A 19,472-nucleotide genomic window follows, 5' to 3' on the forward strand; every position below is an offset into this window, starting at 1 on the left:
GCACAGGTTTGATCCCTGGTCAGGGAACTAAGATCCCACAACGTGTGATGTGGACATACACACACACACACACACACAAAGTTGCTCCCCTGCTTGAGACTTACAAGGAACTGAGCCCTGATCACCTTTTCATTTTTATCTCTGTTCACTACCCACCCCTCCCCACTATATGTCCCAGACATAGGAACTTACTTTTGGCAGCTACCCAAAGCACAGTGCTGCACTCTCACTTTTAGATCTTCTGAATATGCTGCTTGCTTTGGCTAGCTCCTACTTATCCTTGAGAACTTCAACTCAGGTTTTACCTCCCCAGTCTGTAGTAATCCTATCCACCCCAGTCTAGATAAGTATCCTCTATTATACCATTTTGTAATTCCTTGTCCAGTCCCCCAACTGGACTACAAACTCCAGAAGCTGTACTGTCCAACATGGTTGCCACTAGTAACATATATGACTATTCAATCTTACAAGTTATATAAAACTAAAAATTCAGTTCCTCAGACACACTAGCCATGTTTCCTGTGCTCAATAGCCACATGAACCTAGTGGCTACCATACTGGACAGGCCAGATATAGACTATTCCATTTCTGCAGAAAGTTCTATTGGACAGCCTGCAGGCAGGGACTCGATCTACTTTAACATGGTGGTGGCCCTCAGGTAAGTATTCAGTAATACCTGGAATTAATGGAATTAATGAATGCATGAATAAATAATAGGAAAGTTGAGAAGTTATTGTCTGGCAAATTTGCCCACCCTACATCCTCCTGAAGGCTTTTTACGTTTTCTCTCCCTCCCCCCAGGTCCAGCGGTTTCCGCTGCTCCTGGGACACAGCCTCATGAAGGAAGATGCCTGATGCTGGGATTGGTTTGGGGTTAGGTACATTTGCAGTTAGGGTCAGAAGTGCGTATCAGTCTATGTCCCCAGACCTACTCTGACTTTCTTTACATAGGGAAGTCAGGTCAAATTTCAAGTCTCTTCAGATGACAGGAGGTTTTTCTAATCCTTCCTGATTTAGAGATTCATACACACAATGTAAAGGAAGTAGATCAGAATCTTAAGTTGCATCTTAGAATTTTAAATTACTCACCCTATAGTTTTAGGTACTTTATCTCCCTTCCCTGTTGGCTCTGTATGTCTGTGTAGTAGACATGCAAGCACTAGCTATGCCAAACTAAACGATTCCTAAATTTTCTTAAAATAGTTATGAAAATTCCAACCCAGGAGGAAGCACTCTCGCATATCTAGGTTAGCAGTGTAATGGCTTGTAATGTCAATATTTTCGGCTATTTTACTATCTTCAACTGTTTTATAACATGCATACTTGCTTTTAAATCTGTAATTTCTCTTTTCCTTTCTTATTTTAGGTAGAAAATAGTTTACTAGAATGAGAATGCTTTTATAGACTAAGATTAAGTGGGTCACAGAAATCTGTAGAATTTTGATTGCCTAAAGTGGTAACAGAAGAACTTCATTTAGTTGCTTATTTCAGAAGACATCTGAACATACTCCACCTGGTCCAGCAGACCACTGTATCAGGTTAGGAAGCCACATGACACTTGGAACACATTCTCTTTACGACCGACCATCAGAGTGGGAGTCTGCCTCAGATGCTTACACTGAACAGCAGCATTACAATTTCAGTCTTAGTAATTTTTCCCAATTACTTTTTTTTATAAATTTATTTATTTATTTTGGCTGCGTTGGGTATTTGTTGCTGCGTGCGGGCTTTCTCTAGTTGCAGCGAGCAGGGTCTACTCTTCATTGTGGCTTCTCTTGTTGTGGAGCACGGGCTCTAGGTGCGCGGGCTTCAGTAGTTGTGGCATGTGGGCTCAGTAGCTGTGGCTCGCGGGCTCTAGAGCGCAGGCTCAGTAGTTGTGGTGCACGGGCTGAGTTGCTCCGCAGCATGTGGGATCTTCCTGGACCAGGCCTCGAACCCATGTCCCCTGCACTGGCAGGTGGATTCTTAACTACTGCACCACCTACTTTTAAGCAACCTAAAAGTATAGAGGTCTCATATAACTTGCAGATAAAACTACATGTAATATGGCATTTTACTGAATTGCATAAATGCCTCCCCAGAATCCCACCCATGGCACTGACGTTCCAACTTTGAGTGGTTAAAATATTTTCAGGTGAGCAAAACATGTTAGTTTCAGGAAGAGTTGCTACCCTTTCAGTAGAAATGTTGATTTTCATACATACATATACATACATATACATACTCAAACATATATTAAGATAAAATACATTTCTACAAAATAATATTTTATAAACTACATATTTTTTGTTAAACTAAGATCAAATTATTCTGAAAATGTTCAGGGAACACATCAGAAAATGCTTAAGTAGTGGGAGCCTCAAAGATGATTCTTTAGTGTTAACATCAGAAGAAAAACACCTCAGAATTGTAAACACTAAGTCAAATTTATCTTCAGAATTGTTAGCTATAGGATGAAAAAGTCACGTCATCTCCGCAGTGAACTTCACTTTAGCAAAAAAGTAAACATATTTCCTCTGCATCAGCTGCAATCAAGGCATTAGCAGTATGCCATGATTGATTACCCTGGGAGCCGTTGCTGAGAAATGGATGTGAAGCACAGGTTTTTATCACTACAGTCTGCAAAAAGCAAGTCCCTTGTTTAGATATCCTAGTTGTAATAAGTGACATTATTAGGTACTTCTATTTAAATGACATAAGGATTTAGTGTATCAGCAGCTTATAATAAACAAACCCTTTCAATCTGATGATTCCTCTCCCTACAGAGAAGTACTTTTTCTGTTTATAATACAAGTGGTAATAGAAGACCATATGGTTGTGACTTTTAGCTAAAGTAAATGACATTTAAACAAACAGAAAAACAGCATTAGGATATTCAAGGATTTGAACTATAACGTAAATACACAGTACATGTTGGGGGCTATCAGTGTTTATAAAGTGACCATTTTCTAATGTTTCCCAATTAGTGAGATTGTTTTTCAGTTGGGCAATCACTTTTGTTTAAATATTTTTCAATACACAGTAAAACAGATTTATTACTAGCATATTATCCCATTTCCAAGTTCTCCTTTTAAGAACACTATACCACCAGAGCATCCTGAGAACATTTAATCAGTTCTTTCTGAAATGTGAAAATGTCTCTATTTCTTACATTTCTGCCAATAACAATAATGATGTTATTAACATACTTTACAATTCAAAAAGAAAAATGTAAGAAATACTACATTTCTTATGCACCTACCATCACTCTACTGTGGTAACAGACTAGCATTTGATGAACATTTCACCTTTTGTGTATGATACTGGAATCTGTGGTATCAAGAACTGAAAAGCTTTATATAACTGGATATTTTGATAGGTCAAAAATAAAAGTAAAAACATAATGTTTCTAATAAGCACAGATACATTTCCTGTAACAAGAGCAAAAGATGCTACGCTTTACCTACAGGAAAATGCTGAAATCTCCGTGATCATATTGCTATTAACATGCGCATCTTCAACAGGGTGGCTGCTATGGCTGAGAAACTAAAATTCCATAAACAGAGTTTTAATTATTTGAAAGATTTAGAAAAAAAGATCCTTCATTTTATAATAAACAACCACTGGAAAGCAGAAGTTTACACTTAAAGGAACAGTTTACCAGCTTCCGATAACAACTCATCCATCTTTAATCTGCCAACCAATAAAAGAATCAAAAGAACAAAACACCTGTAGAGTTGTTACGTATGTCCAAAGGCACATCATTTCTACTGAAATGTAGAAAACTCTCATTACCACACAAACTAATTAGTAGGTACTGCATGTTGCAAGGGCAACTTAGCCTTCAGAGTAACAAAACCACCACACCATTTCTGGGGAACCAAATCTTCCCTCAAAATGAGAGCAAGGTAACTCCAGGGTACCTCAATTCCACCAGTCCTTCAGAAGATTTAGATGAGACCAGGTTCAGAGTACTCCAAACTAATTATTCAAAGCCAGGTGAATGTTTAATCTGCTTTAATAAAAGGGCTGAAAACTATCATTCATTCCAAATAGAAGTCACTTGGGGAAAGAAACGTTTAATCAGCACAATGCTGTGCTGGTACAAAGTCGCAGGGGCATTCCAATATTTTCTATAACATTTACCTGCAGTTATGGAAGATGGTCAAGTAGCCCTACCATGGAAGTAGCTTAGCTTTCAAGTCTTCTATGAAGACTAGAATGAACACAGATGGGCCAGTTCAGCATTAGCATACAGTGTGGTGAGCGACAGGAACATCTATATTACTGAAAAATAGAACATCATGCACTTTACTCCAGAGCGAGTTTGCAGTAGAAACTAGAAGAAACTGAGAATAGAAACTAAAATAAAACACTGTCAGACTCTAGTCATATATCCATTTGTCCACCCTTCAAGTATTTTTAAAGTACCTACTAGATGCCAAATAAAAGTTTAGGTGTTGGGGAATCAGCTGAGATCAAAACAAATCTCTGCCATTAAGAACCTTACATTCTAGAGCAAGGGTCAGCAAACTTTTTCTGTAAAAGGCCAGACAGTAAATAGCTAAGCTTTGCAGACCATAGAGTCTCTGTTACAATGACTCAACTCTGCTGTTTTACTGAAAGCAGTCACAGACAATATGTAAATGAATGAGTGTGGCCATGTTCCAATGAAACTTTAATTACAAGAACAGGCAGCAGGAAGAGTGTAGGGTCTAGTAGGCCATCAAAAGGACCATGGCTTTAATTATGAGATGGGGGGCCACTGAGCTCTTTGGGTAGAAGAGTAACATTATTTTTATGAAAAAGCATCATTATTAAAAAGGATCATTTCAGCTACTATGTGAAGAGTAGTCAGTAGAGGGGTAAGGAGGCAAGAAGATGGGAAAGGTATAAGCTCAGAGAGAAGTTCAGAAGTTACTGCAAGAAAACAAGAGTGAGATGAATTTGTCTTGCACCAGGATGGTGGCAGTGATGGGGGCAAGATGTCGTCTAATTCTGATTATATTTACAAGATATAGTCATCATGATTTGCTAGTAGATTGGATGGGAGGGTGAAAGAGGAAGGGAGGCAAGGACGACTCCAAGGTTTATGACCTGAGTGAGCAGAAGAGTGGAGGCACCTTTACCGTGATTGGGAAATACATGTGGCACCAGTTTTGGAAGGAAAATCAGTTTAGTTTTGGACATATTAAGTTCAAGGTGACCATTATATACTAAGGTGGAGATATTACACAGACTATCAGATATATGATTCTGGAGTTCAGGAAAGAAGTTGTGGTTGATATAAATTTAGGTCTTAAGTTAGATAGTATTTAAAACCATGAGACAGGAAGAGGTCACCTTAAGTGCATGTATATAAACAAAAGAAGTTTAAAATACAAACCCTCAGTTACTCCAATATTTGGAGGAACCAACAAAGGACACTCAGAAGAAGCAGAAAGAGAGGTAGAAAACCTAAAGAGAGTGGTATCCCCAAAACTAAGTGAAACCAGGCTTTAAGAACTACTTCAAATACTAACAATAGGTCAAGTAAAACGAGGAGTGAAAGCTGACCACTGGATCAACAACAGAGAAGTCATCAGTGACTCTTAACAAGAACTGTTTCAGTGAAGTGCTGGGGACCAAAGTCTAAGTGGAATGAGTTCAAAAGAGAATATAAAGTTCAGAGTCGAGTCAGTAAGTATGCACGACTCTTTCCTATAGGAGGATGTGGTGCCAAAGGAGTTTGTTCGTTTAGATGGGAGATTTTATAGCATGTTTGTTTGCTGATAGGAACTTACTGTATTCCAAAATGACTAACTATACCACAGATACACTATGGATTAAAATCACAGCCCTGAACTATCACACAATGTAATCCTGAGAAAGATTATAAAGTGTTTTTGTTTCTTTATTAGCTTTATAAGAAAATTTTACTATATTTCCTGAGTCCTGGCCCTATATTCCCTAGGGGAATGGAGACTACGTTAAATCGCCTGCTGTGCAGATCAACAGGAGAATGCCAGTTCATTTAACGTATTTCCTACCTGCTAAATGCTTCTTCCAACTAAATTATTTTTGGCAAATTAGTGGCTTCTAGCAGCAAACTGAGGAATTCCTATAGTATAGAAAGGCAAGTTATTCAAGATGTTTGAGCTGAGTACAATTTGTTTCTTTTGAGAGTCACAAATTAAGCTCATTTCCTAGTAGCCAATGCTCAGCCCATAACCCAAGGAAAAAAATTACTGGCCTCAATACCATGAAAATAAGCAAAACCCACTGCAATAGGACCTTGATAGGGACTGCTTAGTTTCCAAATGCTTAATGTAAAAAATAAATCACCTTTCATAAGTGCTGCTTGCCACATGAACTTTTAGAACTCTGGAATGAATAAAATGGTTTCACATCACTTAACCAATGATCTGTTTATATTCTTTTTCGCCAACTTACAAACAATGCTATTTCTTTCATATGCTAAACTCTATGTTCTAGGTTCCAAATGACAATTTTGGTGTTTTGCTTTCTGAAGCACCTACTTAGGAGAATAAATGTTTTTTGCCTGAAATTCAAAACACATTTAATATATATCATCCTTATTATACACCTCAATCAAGATCTGAATACTAATGTCTTCATAACCTATAAACAACAATGATTTTTCTAAAAGGATGCACAGATAAGGGGAAGAAACCCTTTTCATAGAATGCAGCACCAGTGTGCTTCTGAGATAGCTGGAAAAGGGAACACTCTGGATGGGGAGAATGCAAACAGTTTGGATATCTCTTCAGTGCTCCAAACTTGGATGAATTTTTGTTACAAATCACCTTGATTAATGGAACACATTTGCTGAAGTGGTTCTGTAATAGCTACACAATTCTTATGGCTTAAAAAACGCAGCCTGGTAAAACTGGTGGAGCCGGGAAGTCTTCAAAAATCACTGGCTTGTCTTTCAGAACTAATACTGGCCCTGATCAGAAACAGTTGCCTTTCTTTTTAAAAATAATAAAGATAAATACATTTTAAGGGAAGTACAATTTAGGAGATGGGAGTAGTAATAGTAAGTAGAGGATATTTTGGGATGAAAAGTAGTGGCGTGGTAAAGAATATAGACTCTGGACAGAGCCAGGCTACCTGTGTTTGAATTCCAACTGTTTCTCTTACTGTTTGAAATTGGGCAATTTATTTAACCTCCCTGTTGTTCAGCTTTCCCATCTGTCAAATGCTACTACCACCTTCACTGGGTTACTGTTTTGATGATTAAATGAATTAACCCTTGGAAAGAGTTTCAACAGTGTCAGGTACAGAGTAAGTACATAGTTAAGTGTTGGCCAATATTATTACAATTGTTTGTACACTTATAAACATGCAAACCAAAGTGAATGGAATACACCTGGAACAAAATGGCAGTGTCCCCTAATTTATCCTCTCAACAAACATAAAAATTCGATGAATGTCTTCTTTAAATAGAATATTCAAAAAAAGTACGTCTTATAGTCGTCTGGTTATTTTCTCTGATTACTTAGCAGAGATTTTATCTAAATCCTTTCATCCTAATATTCCTCCTCTAATAATTTTAAAAGAAAACAACAGCAGTGTACACAGATAGTAGATGCTATCATTTATATGTTTTGTTATTCTTTCTGTTGATAAAACTATTTCTGGTCTGAAGTATATGCTTGTTGCTAAAGCAACTTAGAAGTGACTAGAATGCCTCATGAAATGATAACAGTCATGTGAAGGTGAAATCATTATGTAAATAAGTGACATTTTTGAAAAATAAAAGGATAAGTATCCATGATGAAGGCCACAGAAAAATAGGTTACCCGATACCACATTCTCAACTTTAACATTATCACCATCAGCTAAGGATTCCTAGGATGTTTAGCACTGTAGTAATAAACATCAGAAGTGTAATAAACATTTGCACATTAAGAACGGTAAATAAATAATAGATTATTTAATAGTCTACTGATCAAACTTATAGGGCAATCAGAGGCTATTATAGGTCAAAATAAATTTACAACGATGAAGACAATTTAACTCTTAATTATATGTTTACACCGGGGATGAAGATAAAGTTACTTAACAGATGTAACAGCTCTATTAATAATCTGACAGTGACACAGAAAATTTAAACAAAAATAGAAAATTAAATTATAATTAAAGTAAGAAGAGTGTATGCTGAGTAAACAGAAGGCTGCCCTCCCCTGCCACGAGCTGTCCCAGTAGCCATGTGACTGGTGAAAGGGGCTGACACATCACATCTGCTCTTCACTCTTCCATTCTACTGCTCTTGCCCTTTTTCCTAACTGAGTTGGCAAGTTGACCACACCAAAATATCTATCCTAAACATTTAAATAGGATTTAAAAAAACTAAACTATAAGACTGTGTTTGGGTCTACCAGATTTTCCACTAACAAGTCAGTGGAAAAACTATCTAAGCCAGAATTCCAGATTGCATTTACTTGTCATGTCTCCTTTGTCTCCTCCAATCTATGACAATTCCTGACTTTCCTTTTTTTAAAGACCTTCACATTTTTGAAGAGTATTGGCCAATTATGTGGCAGAATGACCCTCAGTTAGGGTTTGTCTGATGTTTTCTCATGAGGCTATACCTTCTTTTTACAAGAGTACCACAAAGGTGATGTGCCCTTCTCAGTCCTTGAATTCAGGGGTCACATTATGTTGACCTCTTTTTATAGGTAAAGTTAACCTTGATCACTCAGTTAAGGTGGTGTCTGCCAGGTTTCTCCTCTACGAAGCTACTGTTTTTCCCTTTGTAAAAATATCTTGGGAAAGATACTTTGAGACTATGCAAATACACTGTTTTTCCTCAAACGTCTGCCCATTATTTTGACATTCATTGGTGAATCTTGCCTGCAACAACTAATACTGAGATGTTTATACAGGGTTTTAAAAGGAAATAAAATATATAAACTATAATGGCCAAGTTGTTCTTGATACAAACATACTTAAATTCTAATGAATGCATTATTCTAACTTATATGCAAAATATGAATAAAAGTTATAATCAATTGTCAGTGTGTTCAGTTAATGTTAATCAACTATGATACCAATGAATAACATAATTGAAATGTTACTTACATAACTATGGCTTTTAAAGAAACCTGATGGACTATTGCTGAGAATTTTGTCTCCTTCCAAACCAATTACTCTTTTACAAATATTTGATTTTGGATCACTTGGGCTTTTTGCAATCACAATGTCACCTCTGAGGGGAAAAAGTCAAAGAAATGTCAGTGTTATTATTAACATAAACATATGCATGGCACTGCTACAATACTTTTATAAAGCAACTTAAACAAAGCCACACCTTTTATCCTCTGACATACTGACCCTCTCATACATTTACCAGCTTTGAGAACCTTTGTGACTAACTTTATGGGTCAGAATCTAATAATGAGAGTGATGGAAAAGCTATTAGAAGATTCTAAAATTTCTGATAATTCCATGAGAATTATCTTCTTGCACTATACCCACTCAGTGTTACTTCTGTGTCCAAATTTTTAGAACCAAAACTATGAAAAAACAATTCCGTGTAAATACCACCAAATTAACCAAGCAAATTTTACTGCCCAGCCAGTAGCACTGATTGACTCTAGAGCACATAAAAAGGTAGAAACATCATCTGTGTTTCCCTAGAGCTTAAAGAACTGAGGAATTGCAGCATATAAATTATATAACCTGGAGAGTTTACAGTACAGTCAAAAAAGACATATACTTGAGAAAAAATATCAGAAGACTCGGCCAAATAAAATGCTAAAAGCTGTCCAAACATATATTACAAAAAATAAACTGGCAAATCAAACATATAGAACCAATATGGATATGATTACATATGGAAGACATGATTCATGGAAGAAATAACAATCTACATGTATTAGAAGACTAAGAAGATATCTAAAATTGGAAAGGAAGAAGGAGACAAAAATATATGACTAATGCCTCAACCAAAGAGAATACAATGCTCTTTCTGCATGAAATGAGCAATAAGTGAATTCTGCTGCTCACAGTCGAAAGGATTTAATGTATTTACTTATTATCTGTACCAGGTTCAGGAAATAATTTGATGTTGCTTGTAATAAAAGATGCATATATCAAAACAATATCAAAAGTCACAAAAATAAAAGGAAGATGGTGGTTAAATCAGAAACTTAGCTATTGATATATATAAGTATTACAATGAGTTCAAAACTTTTGGTAGTCAAGTCAAAAAATAAATTATGATTAATTACATGGCAATCATTACCTAATAAAATAAAGTTTAGTTTGGGAGGTATGACAAAATTTTCCTTAACAACTAAGTCAAAGAGGAATATACAAGAAGGATACTTATGTAAGGAAAGTAAAGATACCATCTTCATCCAACTTTTACAGAAAATACAGCAACAGTATTCAGAACAGTCATTTCTTGAGGTTATTCTTGATAAGAATTGAATGCTATTAAAACACTAAATTCTATAATTTGGAGTGCAATATAAGGCTTACACTTGTTTGAAAATGTTATAAAGTATCTCTTTCCAACCAACTGGAACCATGTCAATGGAACTGTTCAGATGAAAAAGTTTGCAAATATTGTAACCTATGTAACATACTAACAAAGTTGATTTTGGCTAGCTTTGGGGAAAGAAATGTTTTCCATGGGAGTTTTATTCAGCTTAAGTGTTTTGACAAAATAATCAATATGATCCTCAAAACAAACTCTGCACTTGAATGGCAACATAAAAATCATAATTCAGTCAAGGTGTTTTAATAGAAAGCATCATTACTGTATACTGTATTTCTGGTGGTCTAACCAGATATTATAGGCACAGAGCTTAAATCAAAATATATAACCTTGGACTTTCAACTCTTTCAAATAGGATTTTAAAAGAAACGTAATAGAACTAAGGCTTAAATTTTCCTGTATCATTTATAAATATCCTTATTATCCCCTCCTAGATTGTAAGCTTTTGAAAACAAGGGTTAATATCTTGCTAATCCTAACATTCTCTATCAGGTACAGCACATCTTATAAGTGAGGTGCTCATTAACTATTTGTTGAAAGAATAAGTAGTAATAAGAGACTATGGTTGTCTCAAGTATGAGTGTTCGGTCCATTGGACTGAAAAATCTATGTGCTTTAGATACCAGATATGCAGACTTTCATTTTCCCTAAATGAATGGCTACTCTATCTTTAGAAACAGCTAGCAAGAGGATCTCTTGCCAGGGGTCAGAGATTCCCCTGAAATCTCAAGGGTTCTGTGCTGCAGATAAAAGAAAAAAATACTCAGGACAGTAATGTTTTTAAAGTAGTAGTTACTAACTGACTACCTTGGCTGTAAAAGTTACTTTGGTATGTCTCCTATAAATGCCAAAGTTTGAACTGTCCTTCCACCTAATGGGCCCCCTGAAGGAGCAGAATACAAAATAAAACCTCTAAAGAATCTTAATTAATTTACTAAATATAGTTATTTGTATTACCATCTGAATGCAAAGAGTATCTATCCAAAAAAAAAACCAAAAAAAAGACAATATTGAGCTGTTCATTCAAACACTATTTAGCCAATGAGTCTAGCTCCTTGTTAAGGATGCTCAAGGACTATGAGAGTGAAATCATGTGATTAGCATGGAAAACAGAAGCTTGTCTTCACGTTGCAGCGAAGCTAGGTCTCCAGTTAATCCAAAGACTGTAATAAGTTATTTTGATACAAGTTAAAAAGAAAAGGAAGCTAGAACATAACCTGTTATATAAGTTTTATTTTATAACCCCATATCTATCAATTAGGTATTATCTTGAAGTTGTTACAGATAAAAGATCTGAGGAATTACCCACAGCCCATGCTAGACCATACAGCTTGAGCAAGAGAGAGTTTCTATTTACAGAATCTAAGATGGTGGAAGAACGAGTAAACACAAAGAACAGTTTTACACTATTCTTGGTGATTTTTCAGTAATGTGAAGTAGACTATAAAAAAGGACAATAATGAAAGAGGAATGCCTAAACCTACTTATGTCATAAGCTAAATACCAGCTCAAGTGAGTAAAATTTGTATTTTATGAAGATGAAATGTGAAACAGATCTATTTTTTCAGAATTATGAAAAACTAATGGACCCCAAATTTTAGGGAATCAAAGAGGTGTCCTTTAGAAAATACATTAAATTATTAATACTCCACATCCATTCAGAGGGAATAATAATCAGGGAGTTAAGTAGAATAAACAGTATCTCAAGGATTGGAAACACCATTTAGACTAGGATTTTAAAAGATGTAGTGGCAAACAATATTTCCCACGGAGTTTTTTAACTTAATATAATTAATCAGGAGACTCATAACAGATAAGATTCCTGGCTCCCAGCTATATACAGTGCTATAGTCTAAAAATCACCGACTGCTCATCATAGACTATAGAGAATAAGACAGTCATCAATAGAAATGCAGGATTATTTTAAAAATTAAAAAATCAAATCAGATTTGGATATGTAATGTAGCTCCTAAGTCCCTGGTTCTCGATTCAAAACATTCTAGGACAAACCCACCCCCCAACCCCCCCCAAAAAAAGTAAAGAAGGCTTGAATGCACATTATAAAAGGGACTGCTATCTACTTTGCACAATGATACAAGGAACTGCATGTTTAAAGAAACTATTAAAATTTCTCAAACTGAGAGAAAAAATTTGAGCCAAAATTTCATCCAGTTGGTCATTAATTTGGTTATTTACAAAAGAGTTTTTAAAGCTAAAGTTAAGAAACTGCAGATAAGACACAATGTGCATGTGTGTTTTCACCATCAATTTAATGTATCTGTGGCAGAAATTTACCTTTGGATACCATAAAAATGTCGACTAAGATTTTCTGCAAAAACAATATCTGAATTTTGAATTGTAGGCTCCATTGATGGTCCAGAACACTGAAAGAGAGGCAATTTTTAAATTTAAGTTGAAAACCTTTTAAAATATAAATCATCTGAGCAGGCTTAAAAGAAAGAAAATCAAGCAAATGTTCTTCAAGCTTGGTGGATGATTCATAATAAGTTGGAAGTTCCAAGATAAGTTCAACTCTACAGAGTAGCCAGCAAGTCTGGAAAAACAGGCAAAATATATTTAAAATGGTTTGTTAATATTATATTATAATAGAGAAATAAAATAACAGTATCTATGTTTCCAAATTTTGGCCATCTTGTAAAATTTAAGCATCATGAGGGCAGGGACTTTGTCTCTCATGTTCCCAATTGTGTAACCAAGGTCAAGAACGGTGCTTGGCATAAGGTTGATACTCAATATATACTTGTTGAATGAATAAATTAATGATTTTTTTTTCTTGCTACTGTCAGCTATCATCCAGTGCCCATGACAGTTATTTACCAAGTGGTATCATACTATTCTCAATGAGTTGATGCCTTTCCTTTTCTTCCAAGAGAACAGCTTACTCATTTGATGGGGCTGCAACTTATATTTTCTACTGAAAAATACTGGCATAATGAGATGTACTTTAAAGACTTTCATATTAGTAGGTAAAACAATAATCTTCATATATATCTCAAAACTGTAATAAATGATCATCGCAACTTAAAAAATCTAAACACAACAGTCTCCATTCACTCCACTTACATGTAAATAAAACTTTTTACTCAAAACTTCCTACTTGGGCAGAAAAAACAAAGACCACAATGCAAGTTTTTTGCTAACTCTGTAGCCTACTGGAAATACCAATTTAAATTTAAAAAAATCAAAGAGGGGAGTTTCAGTTAAATATATTTATTTGCATTACTCCAGCTCAACTTGAGATTATATGACTGTGAATATCTTAGGGTAAACCTGATAAAAATAGCAACACCAACAGCAAAACTTACTGACTGAACAATCAATTTATTCTTTCATTTATATGACAAAAGGTTAGTATTGTCATGGTTGATAGATTTATGATGCAATATTAAGAAAATGCATTGGTAGGAGGACAGCCTTAACATTTTAATGTTGACACAAGGTAGAATAATCATTTATTTTCAGGACAGTTATTGATACTCTTCACAGTGGTTAAAAGTAGGGGTCTTGAAAATCAGAGAAATCTGTGCTGAAATTCCAAGTCTACTTGGAATTGTGGGACCTGCAGAAAGTTACTTAAGCTTTCTGAGCCTCAGTTTCCTCATATGTATAATAGATTTCTAGTAAGTATCTCATAGAGTGTAAAAGATTAAATGAGTTAATAAATGTAAAACATCAAACACATCCTGGAACGCAGTAAGTAGCATTCAATAAATGGTAAAAACTAGTATTATTAGATTAATAGGGCCTTTGTGCCCCTGAAAGAAACAATGCAGGACCATATTTAAAGTTACAGTTCTTATATTTTATATCTGTGCCAATTCAAACACTCTCTTCCTTCAATTAAAAAAAAAACATATTTTAAATGATCATTTTCTTGAATGTAAAAACTTACCATGACAACACCACCAACGTATTCAAAAGCACAATGAGCTATACAGCCATACTGAATAGTATAGCCAACAAGCCGAAAGGTTTTTCCCAGAACACCACGAAGCATAGTTCTATGTAGACTCTGCCACCATTGGCCTGATGGTAAATTTCAAAAAGTTTCATGATCAATACTATTTAAAAACACTTAAGAAATAGCTCTATTGTAAAATATTTTACAATCACCCAGAGTGTATTAAATGCCTAATATGGTTTGGTGCAGAAAATCAAGAGCTTATTTTCATTTTTGCTGAAGGTTTTTTAAAATGGCAAATTATAGCCACTTAATATTGTGATCTTCTAAACAGAGATTATATTCAAATATCACTGGGTTTATATATGAATTAGATAACTAGTAGACTCTGAACTTGTCTCTCCTCTTTCATGCCTTGGTTATTTCTTGGTATTAAGGCAGATATCTAAGAAATGATATTAACTCTTTCAAATACTAATACTAGTTTTTCATACTGTTGCCTGCTATAGTACATCAGTTCTCGTCATAACATAATATAGGAATAAAGGGGAAAGCACTAGAATAGGTGTATGAAAATTCAAGTTCTAAACTGCTTCCTTTATTAATTTGCATGATCTTCAATGAATCACTTACCCTCTCTGGGCCTTAATAAAATGGAAATAATAGTATCTCACAGAATGGTTCTGAGAATCAAATTCAATAACATGTCAAAGTGGCTTTGTAAATTATAAAGTTACATTCAGTTTTCAGTTATTAACTATTGATATAACAATGAACACATGAATGTTATGAAACAGCACAAAGAAACATGTATTTTTAGAAAGCTATATACATTTAACACACTGATATTACTCATCTAAAACAGTCCTAGTATTTGTCCCTTCCTTTCCATTTACCTGCTAAAACTATGTTTCAAGCATTTCTCAACTAACGGCCTAATGCTTAGGCCTAGATTCCTATGCATTGTTCTCAGATTAAATTTACTAAAACACATCAACAATAATAATAATATGTAACATTTGCTCAATGCTTGGATATGTCAGGTTTTACAAATTAATCTCTGAGATAGATAGTATTACCATTATCATTTTATAGATAAGACAAAGGAACCTAAGAGTAGTAAACTTAAATGCTAAACATCACAAAATTGGAAAATGATACTCAAGAACTTAACCATTATGTTACACTGACTTCCATATTACTCCCTTGCTCCCATAACCTCAATGGCTCTCTATCAGATCAAGTACAGATTACTCATTTTCAGGATCTTTGACAGATGGCTCCCATTCCATTCTCAGATTCCAACCTGATCTTCCCTGATGCTCCTACATGAATGAACTACTCCATCATACTCGTCCAGTTTACTTAGGGTATACTGCCCAACCAACACTTACGTATGCCAATACCCATGCCTGGAATATACCCATCATGTATCTAATTTGTAACTCTTCTCCAAATGCTCTCAACAGGCAAGTTTTTCCTTCTCCTCTGGGTTCCTATGGTTCCTTATGTTCATTTTTTAATGATTAAGAACACTGTTTCTAAAGCTGATCTTGTCTTGAGCAGGTATCCTGGCTCCACCATATTTTAGCTGTGTGACCTTCAGGAGGTTATTTTACCTCTGTAAACCTCAAGTGCCTTTCCCTGTAAAATGGTCTTAGTATCAGTACCTATCTCAGAGAGTTAGTGAGGATTACATGTAATCAGATATATAGTCTGTGTAGCAGAATATATCAATAAATTCTAGTTACTGTATCATTCACTTGGCAATCAGCATGTGCTATATAACCTCATGACATTAGTTGCATTTTCAAGTGTCTAAGTTTCTCCCTAACTTATGTTTAAATAAAATAATAGAATTTTTTTTTTTTTGGCTGCACCACATGGCTTGCAGGATCATAGTTCCCCAACCAGGGATTGAACCCAGGCCCTCGGCAGTGAAAGTGCGGAGTCCTAACCACTGGACCGCCAGGGAATTCCCAATAATAGAATTTTAGAGCCCACAGCATAGAACTATATCCTTTATTAGTGTTTTATTACTTATTAGTGTTTATTCACCTATTAAACATTTATTATGTCTTCTCCCCTAACAAGTCTTCTCTGGCACCACCCCAAGAAATGTTACTTATGCTTTGTGTCACTCACCTACCTTAAGCATACACTGATTATAATACTTACCACACTGTATTATTCATATCTTTTCCCTTATTACATACTATATTTGCTTATATGTCTGTGGGCAGTGACTGTGCAGTATTCATCTTTGGATCCTTAGGGCCTACCAAAGAATGCTCGCCTGACTGAATTAATGAATAAATATTGAACCCAAATCTCCTATAATTTCAACATCTTTAGTATGATAAAAATGGTTATAAGGTTCAAAACGATTATCAGAAGACCACTGAGATTTTTGGTTAATGAGGAGACATGTTAATGTCATACTCACTGAAGAAAGAAAAAAACTGTCAGTAACATATTAAAAAGTGTTCTCATTAAATCTTTTAAGTAATATGAAATATTCTATCTTAGCAATCTGGCTTACAGTAATAACTGATGCACTTTAAAAACTATTGATTTTTAGAATTTAATAAATTAATAAGAAGTGATATTTATAAACACTTCATAACTCAGGCTCAATTAATGCAGAAAAGATTGAAGAGGAATAACAATAATAGAACATTATTTGTAAAGTTAACTAGGTTGTATAAACACTACTTTGCTCCCACTATATAACTAGGGGAAAAAGTAGGCGTTAAGTCAGAAAGCTTAGCTTTGAAAATGTGATCTATGAAAACAAATCCTAAAAAGTAGTGAAATGAATATTACATTTAAAAACTAAAATAAAAATGAGTTTACCTGATGTTAGAGAGGGGATATATTATCAAACAAGAAGAAACATGTGGCACTCAGCAAGAAGATATTGTTAACACAGATAAAAGGTGAAATTTAGAGGGGAAATTAATAGCAATCTACCAAAATTTAAATAATCTGGATTATGCAATAGATTATGCATTTGGCTAAAAAACATACTAAAAAAATACAAAGATGCTATAACAATACAATGGTTCTGATTCACTGAGAGGCCCTGTAATTAACTCCCATTCAGAAGTAATTGGGGCCATAAAGCCTTTTTTTATTACTCAGTAAATGCTCAATCCCAAATACAATGTTTGTGATGAAACTGTCTCATAAAATAATAAAACAGATGAGTGATCAGAAGAAAGAAGTTAACAGATATTGTTTCTTCCCTAGAGATATTAGCAACAGAATGGAGTCTGAAGTGTCTGAAACTATTTTGGATCTTAATCTCCTAGATGAAAAGAGTGATGGAGCTATTTATAGAGGACTCTGAGGATCAAGACTACTTGGTCTTATATTTTAAAAGTGCAATGAGGAGCACTGTTGAGAAATACTGAAATTGAGAATGAGAGCTGATGAATTTTTTTTTAAGAGAAATCTCAGAGTAGAAAGTAACATTCATATAAGACATAAATAAACCACATACACTGCTAGCACTCAGTAGCTCTACTAGCAAAAGGGATTAATTAACAGAGGTTTCAAACCTCTGGTTTACATAGTGATTTCAAGGGGTCCATGACTCTATATATGCATACATGTGCCAGATATCTTGTTTGTCCCTTTGGACTCACTCTCTACCTTTCTCCATACTGCTCTCTGCACTTGGAAAACTGACCTATATGAACTACATCAAGGCACTTCAGTCAAGCTTCGACTTCCAGCAGGAAGTCAGAGGAAGGAACGGTTATGTATTTTTCTGGCTCCCTCCCTCTAGAGTCTTCTCAGGCTGGCTATGTCTTTGGACGAAAGGTCATTGAGTCTCCAAAGGCATAGGAGCCACTTTGAGGGGTTTCCCATTGGCCAAATTTGAGATTAAAAAAAAAATAATAACAGTAATAAATAATATATTAGAATACAAATGAAATCTACTGAGGACATTTTTTTAAAAAGAAGTATGTGTTGGGGACAAGGAAAGTTCTTTATCAAAAAAATGGCAGCTTGGGCTTCCCTGGTGGCGCAGTGGTTAAGAATCTGCCTGCCAATGCAGGGGACATGGGTTCGAGCCCTGGTCTGGGAAGATCCCACATGCCGCGGAGCAACTAAGCCCGTGAGCCACAACTACTGAGCTTGCGCGTCTGGAACCTGTGCTCCAAAACAAGAGAGGCCGCGATAGTGAGAGGCCCGCGCACCGCGATGAAGAGAGGCCCCCGCTCGCTGCAACTGGAGAATGCCCTCACACAGAAACGAAGACCCAACACAGCCAAAAATAAATAAATAAATAAATTAATTAATTTAAAAAAAAATGGCAGCTAATATATATATAGAGAGGGAATAATGAAATTATCACCAATGTAATAATTCATTCAGGCAAGGGCCATTAATAGATGTTTAAAATTACTGGATGATGTTCTTGGATTAGAAGAATTAACATTATTAAAATGGCCATACTACCCAAAGCAATCTACAGATTTAATGTTATCCCTATCAAATTACCCATTACATTTTTCAAAGAACTAGAACAAATAACGCTAAAATTTACATGCAACCACAAAAGACCCAGAACGGCCAAAGCAATCCTGAGGAAAAAGAACAAAGCTGGAGGCATAACCCTCCCAGACTTCAGACAATACTACAAATCTACAGTAATCAAAACAGCATGGTATTGGCACAAAAACAGACATATGGATCAATGAAATAGAGAGCCTAGAAACAAGCCCACACACCTACGGTCAATTAATCTTCAACAAAGGAGGCAAGAATACACAATGGAAAAAAGACAGTCTCTTCAATAAGTGGTGTTGGGAAAACTGGACAGCTACATGTAAAAGAATGAAATTAGAACATTCTCTAACACCATACACAAAAATAAACTCAAAATGGATTAAAGACCTAAATGTAAGACCAGATACTATAAAACTCCTAGAGGAAAACATAGGCAGAACACTCTTTGACATAAATTGCAGCAATAATTTTTGAATCTGTCTCCTAGAGTAATGGAAATAAAAGCAAAAATAAACAAATGGGACCTAATGAAACTTGAAG

At 35.2% G+C, this 19,472-nt stretch overlaps 1 protein-coding gene across 7 annotated transcripts in view; it reads right to left on the reverse strand.

Annotated features, from left to right (window-relative positions):
* The window catches only part of IMMP1L (inner mitochondrial membrane peptidase subunit 1), a 73,836-nt gene that overhangs the window by 11,973 nt on the left and 42,391 nt on the right, over positions 1 to 19,472 (reverse strand). For 4 of the 7 annotated variants that reach the window (XM_082476741.1, XM_082476740.1, XM_082476742.1 and 1 more), the window contains 3 exons: positions 14,403 to 14,536; positions 12,785 to 12,873; positions 9,067 to 9,193 (listed from right to left, as the gene is read on the reverse strand). The exons of 1 other annotated variant lie outside the window; for it this stretch is intronic. In XM_082476741.1, the coding sequence (XP_082332867.1) occupies positions 9,067 to 9,193; positions 12,785 to 12,873; positions 14,403 to 14,536 (350 nt within the window). Of the gene's footprint in view, positions 1 to 9,066; positions 9,194 to 12,784; positions 12,874 to 14,402; positions 14,537 to 19,472 lie in introns of those variants that run through there. 2 more of the 7 variants (XR_014267938.1, XR_014267940.1) reach the window with 2 other exon arrangements.

This window comes from Balaenoptera physalus, assembly GCF_965194825.1.
Source record: "Balaenoptera physalus genome assembly, chromosome: 10".
Taxonomy (NCBI): domain Eukaryota; kingdom Metazoa; phylum Chordata; class Mammalia; order Artiodactyla; family Balaenopteridae; genus Balaenoptera; species Balaenoptera physalus.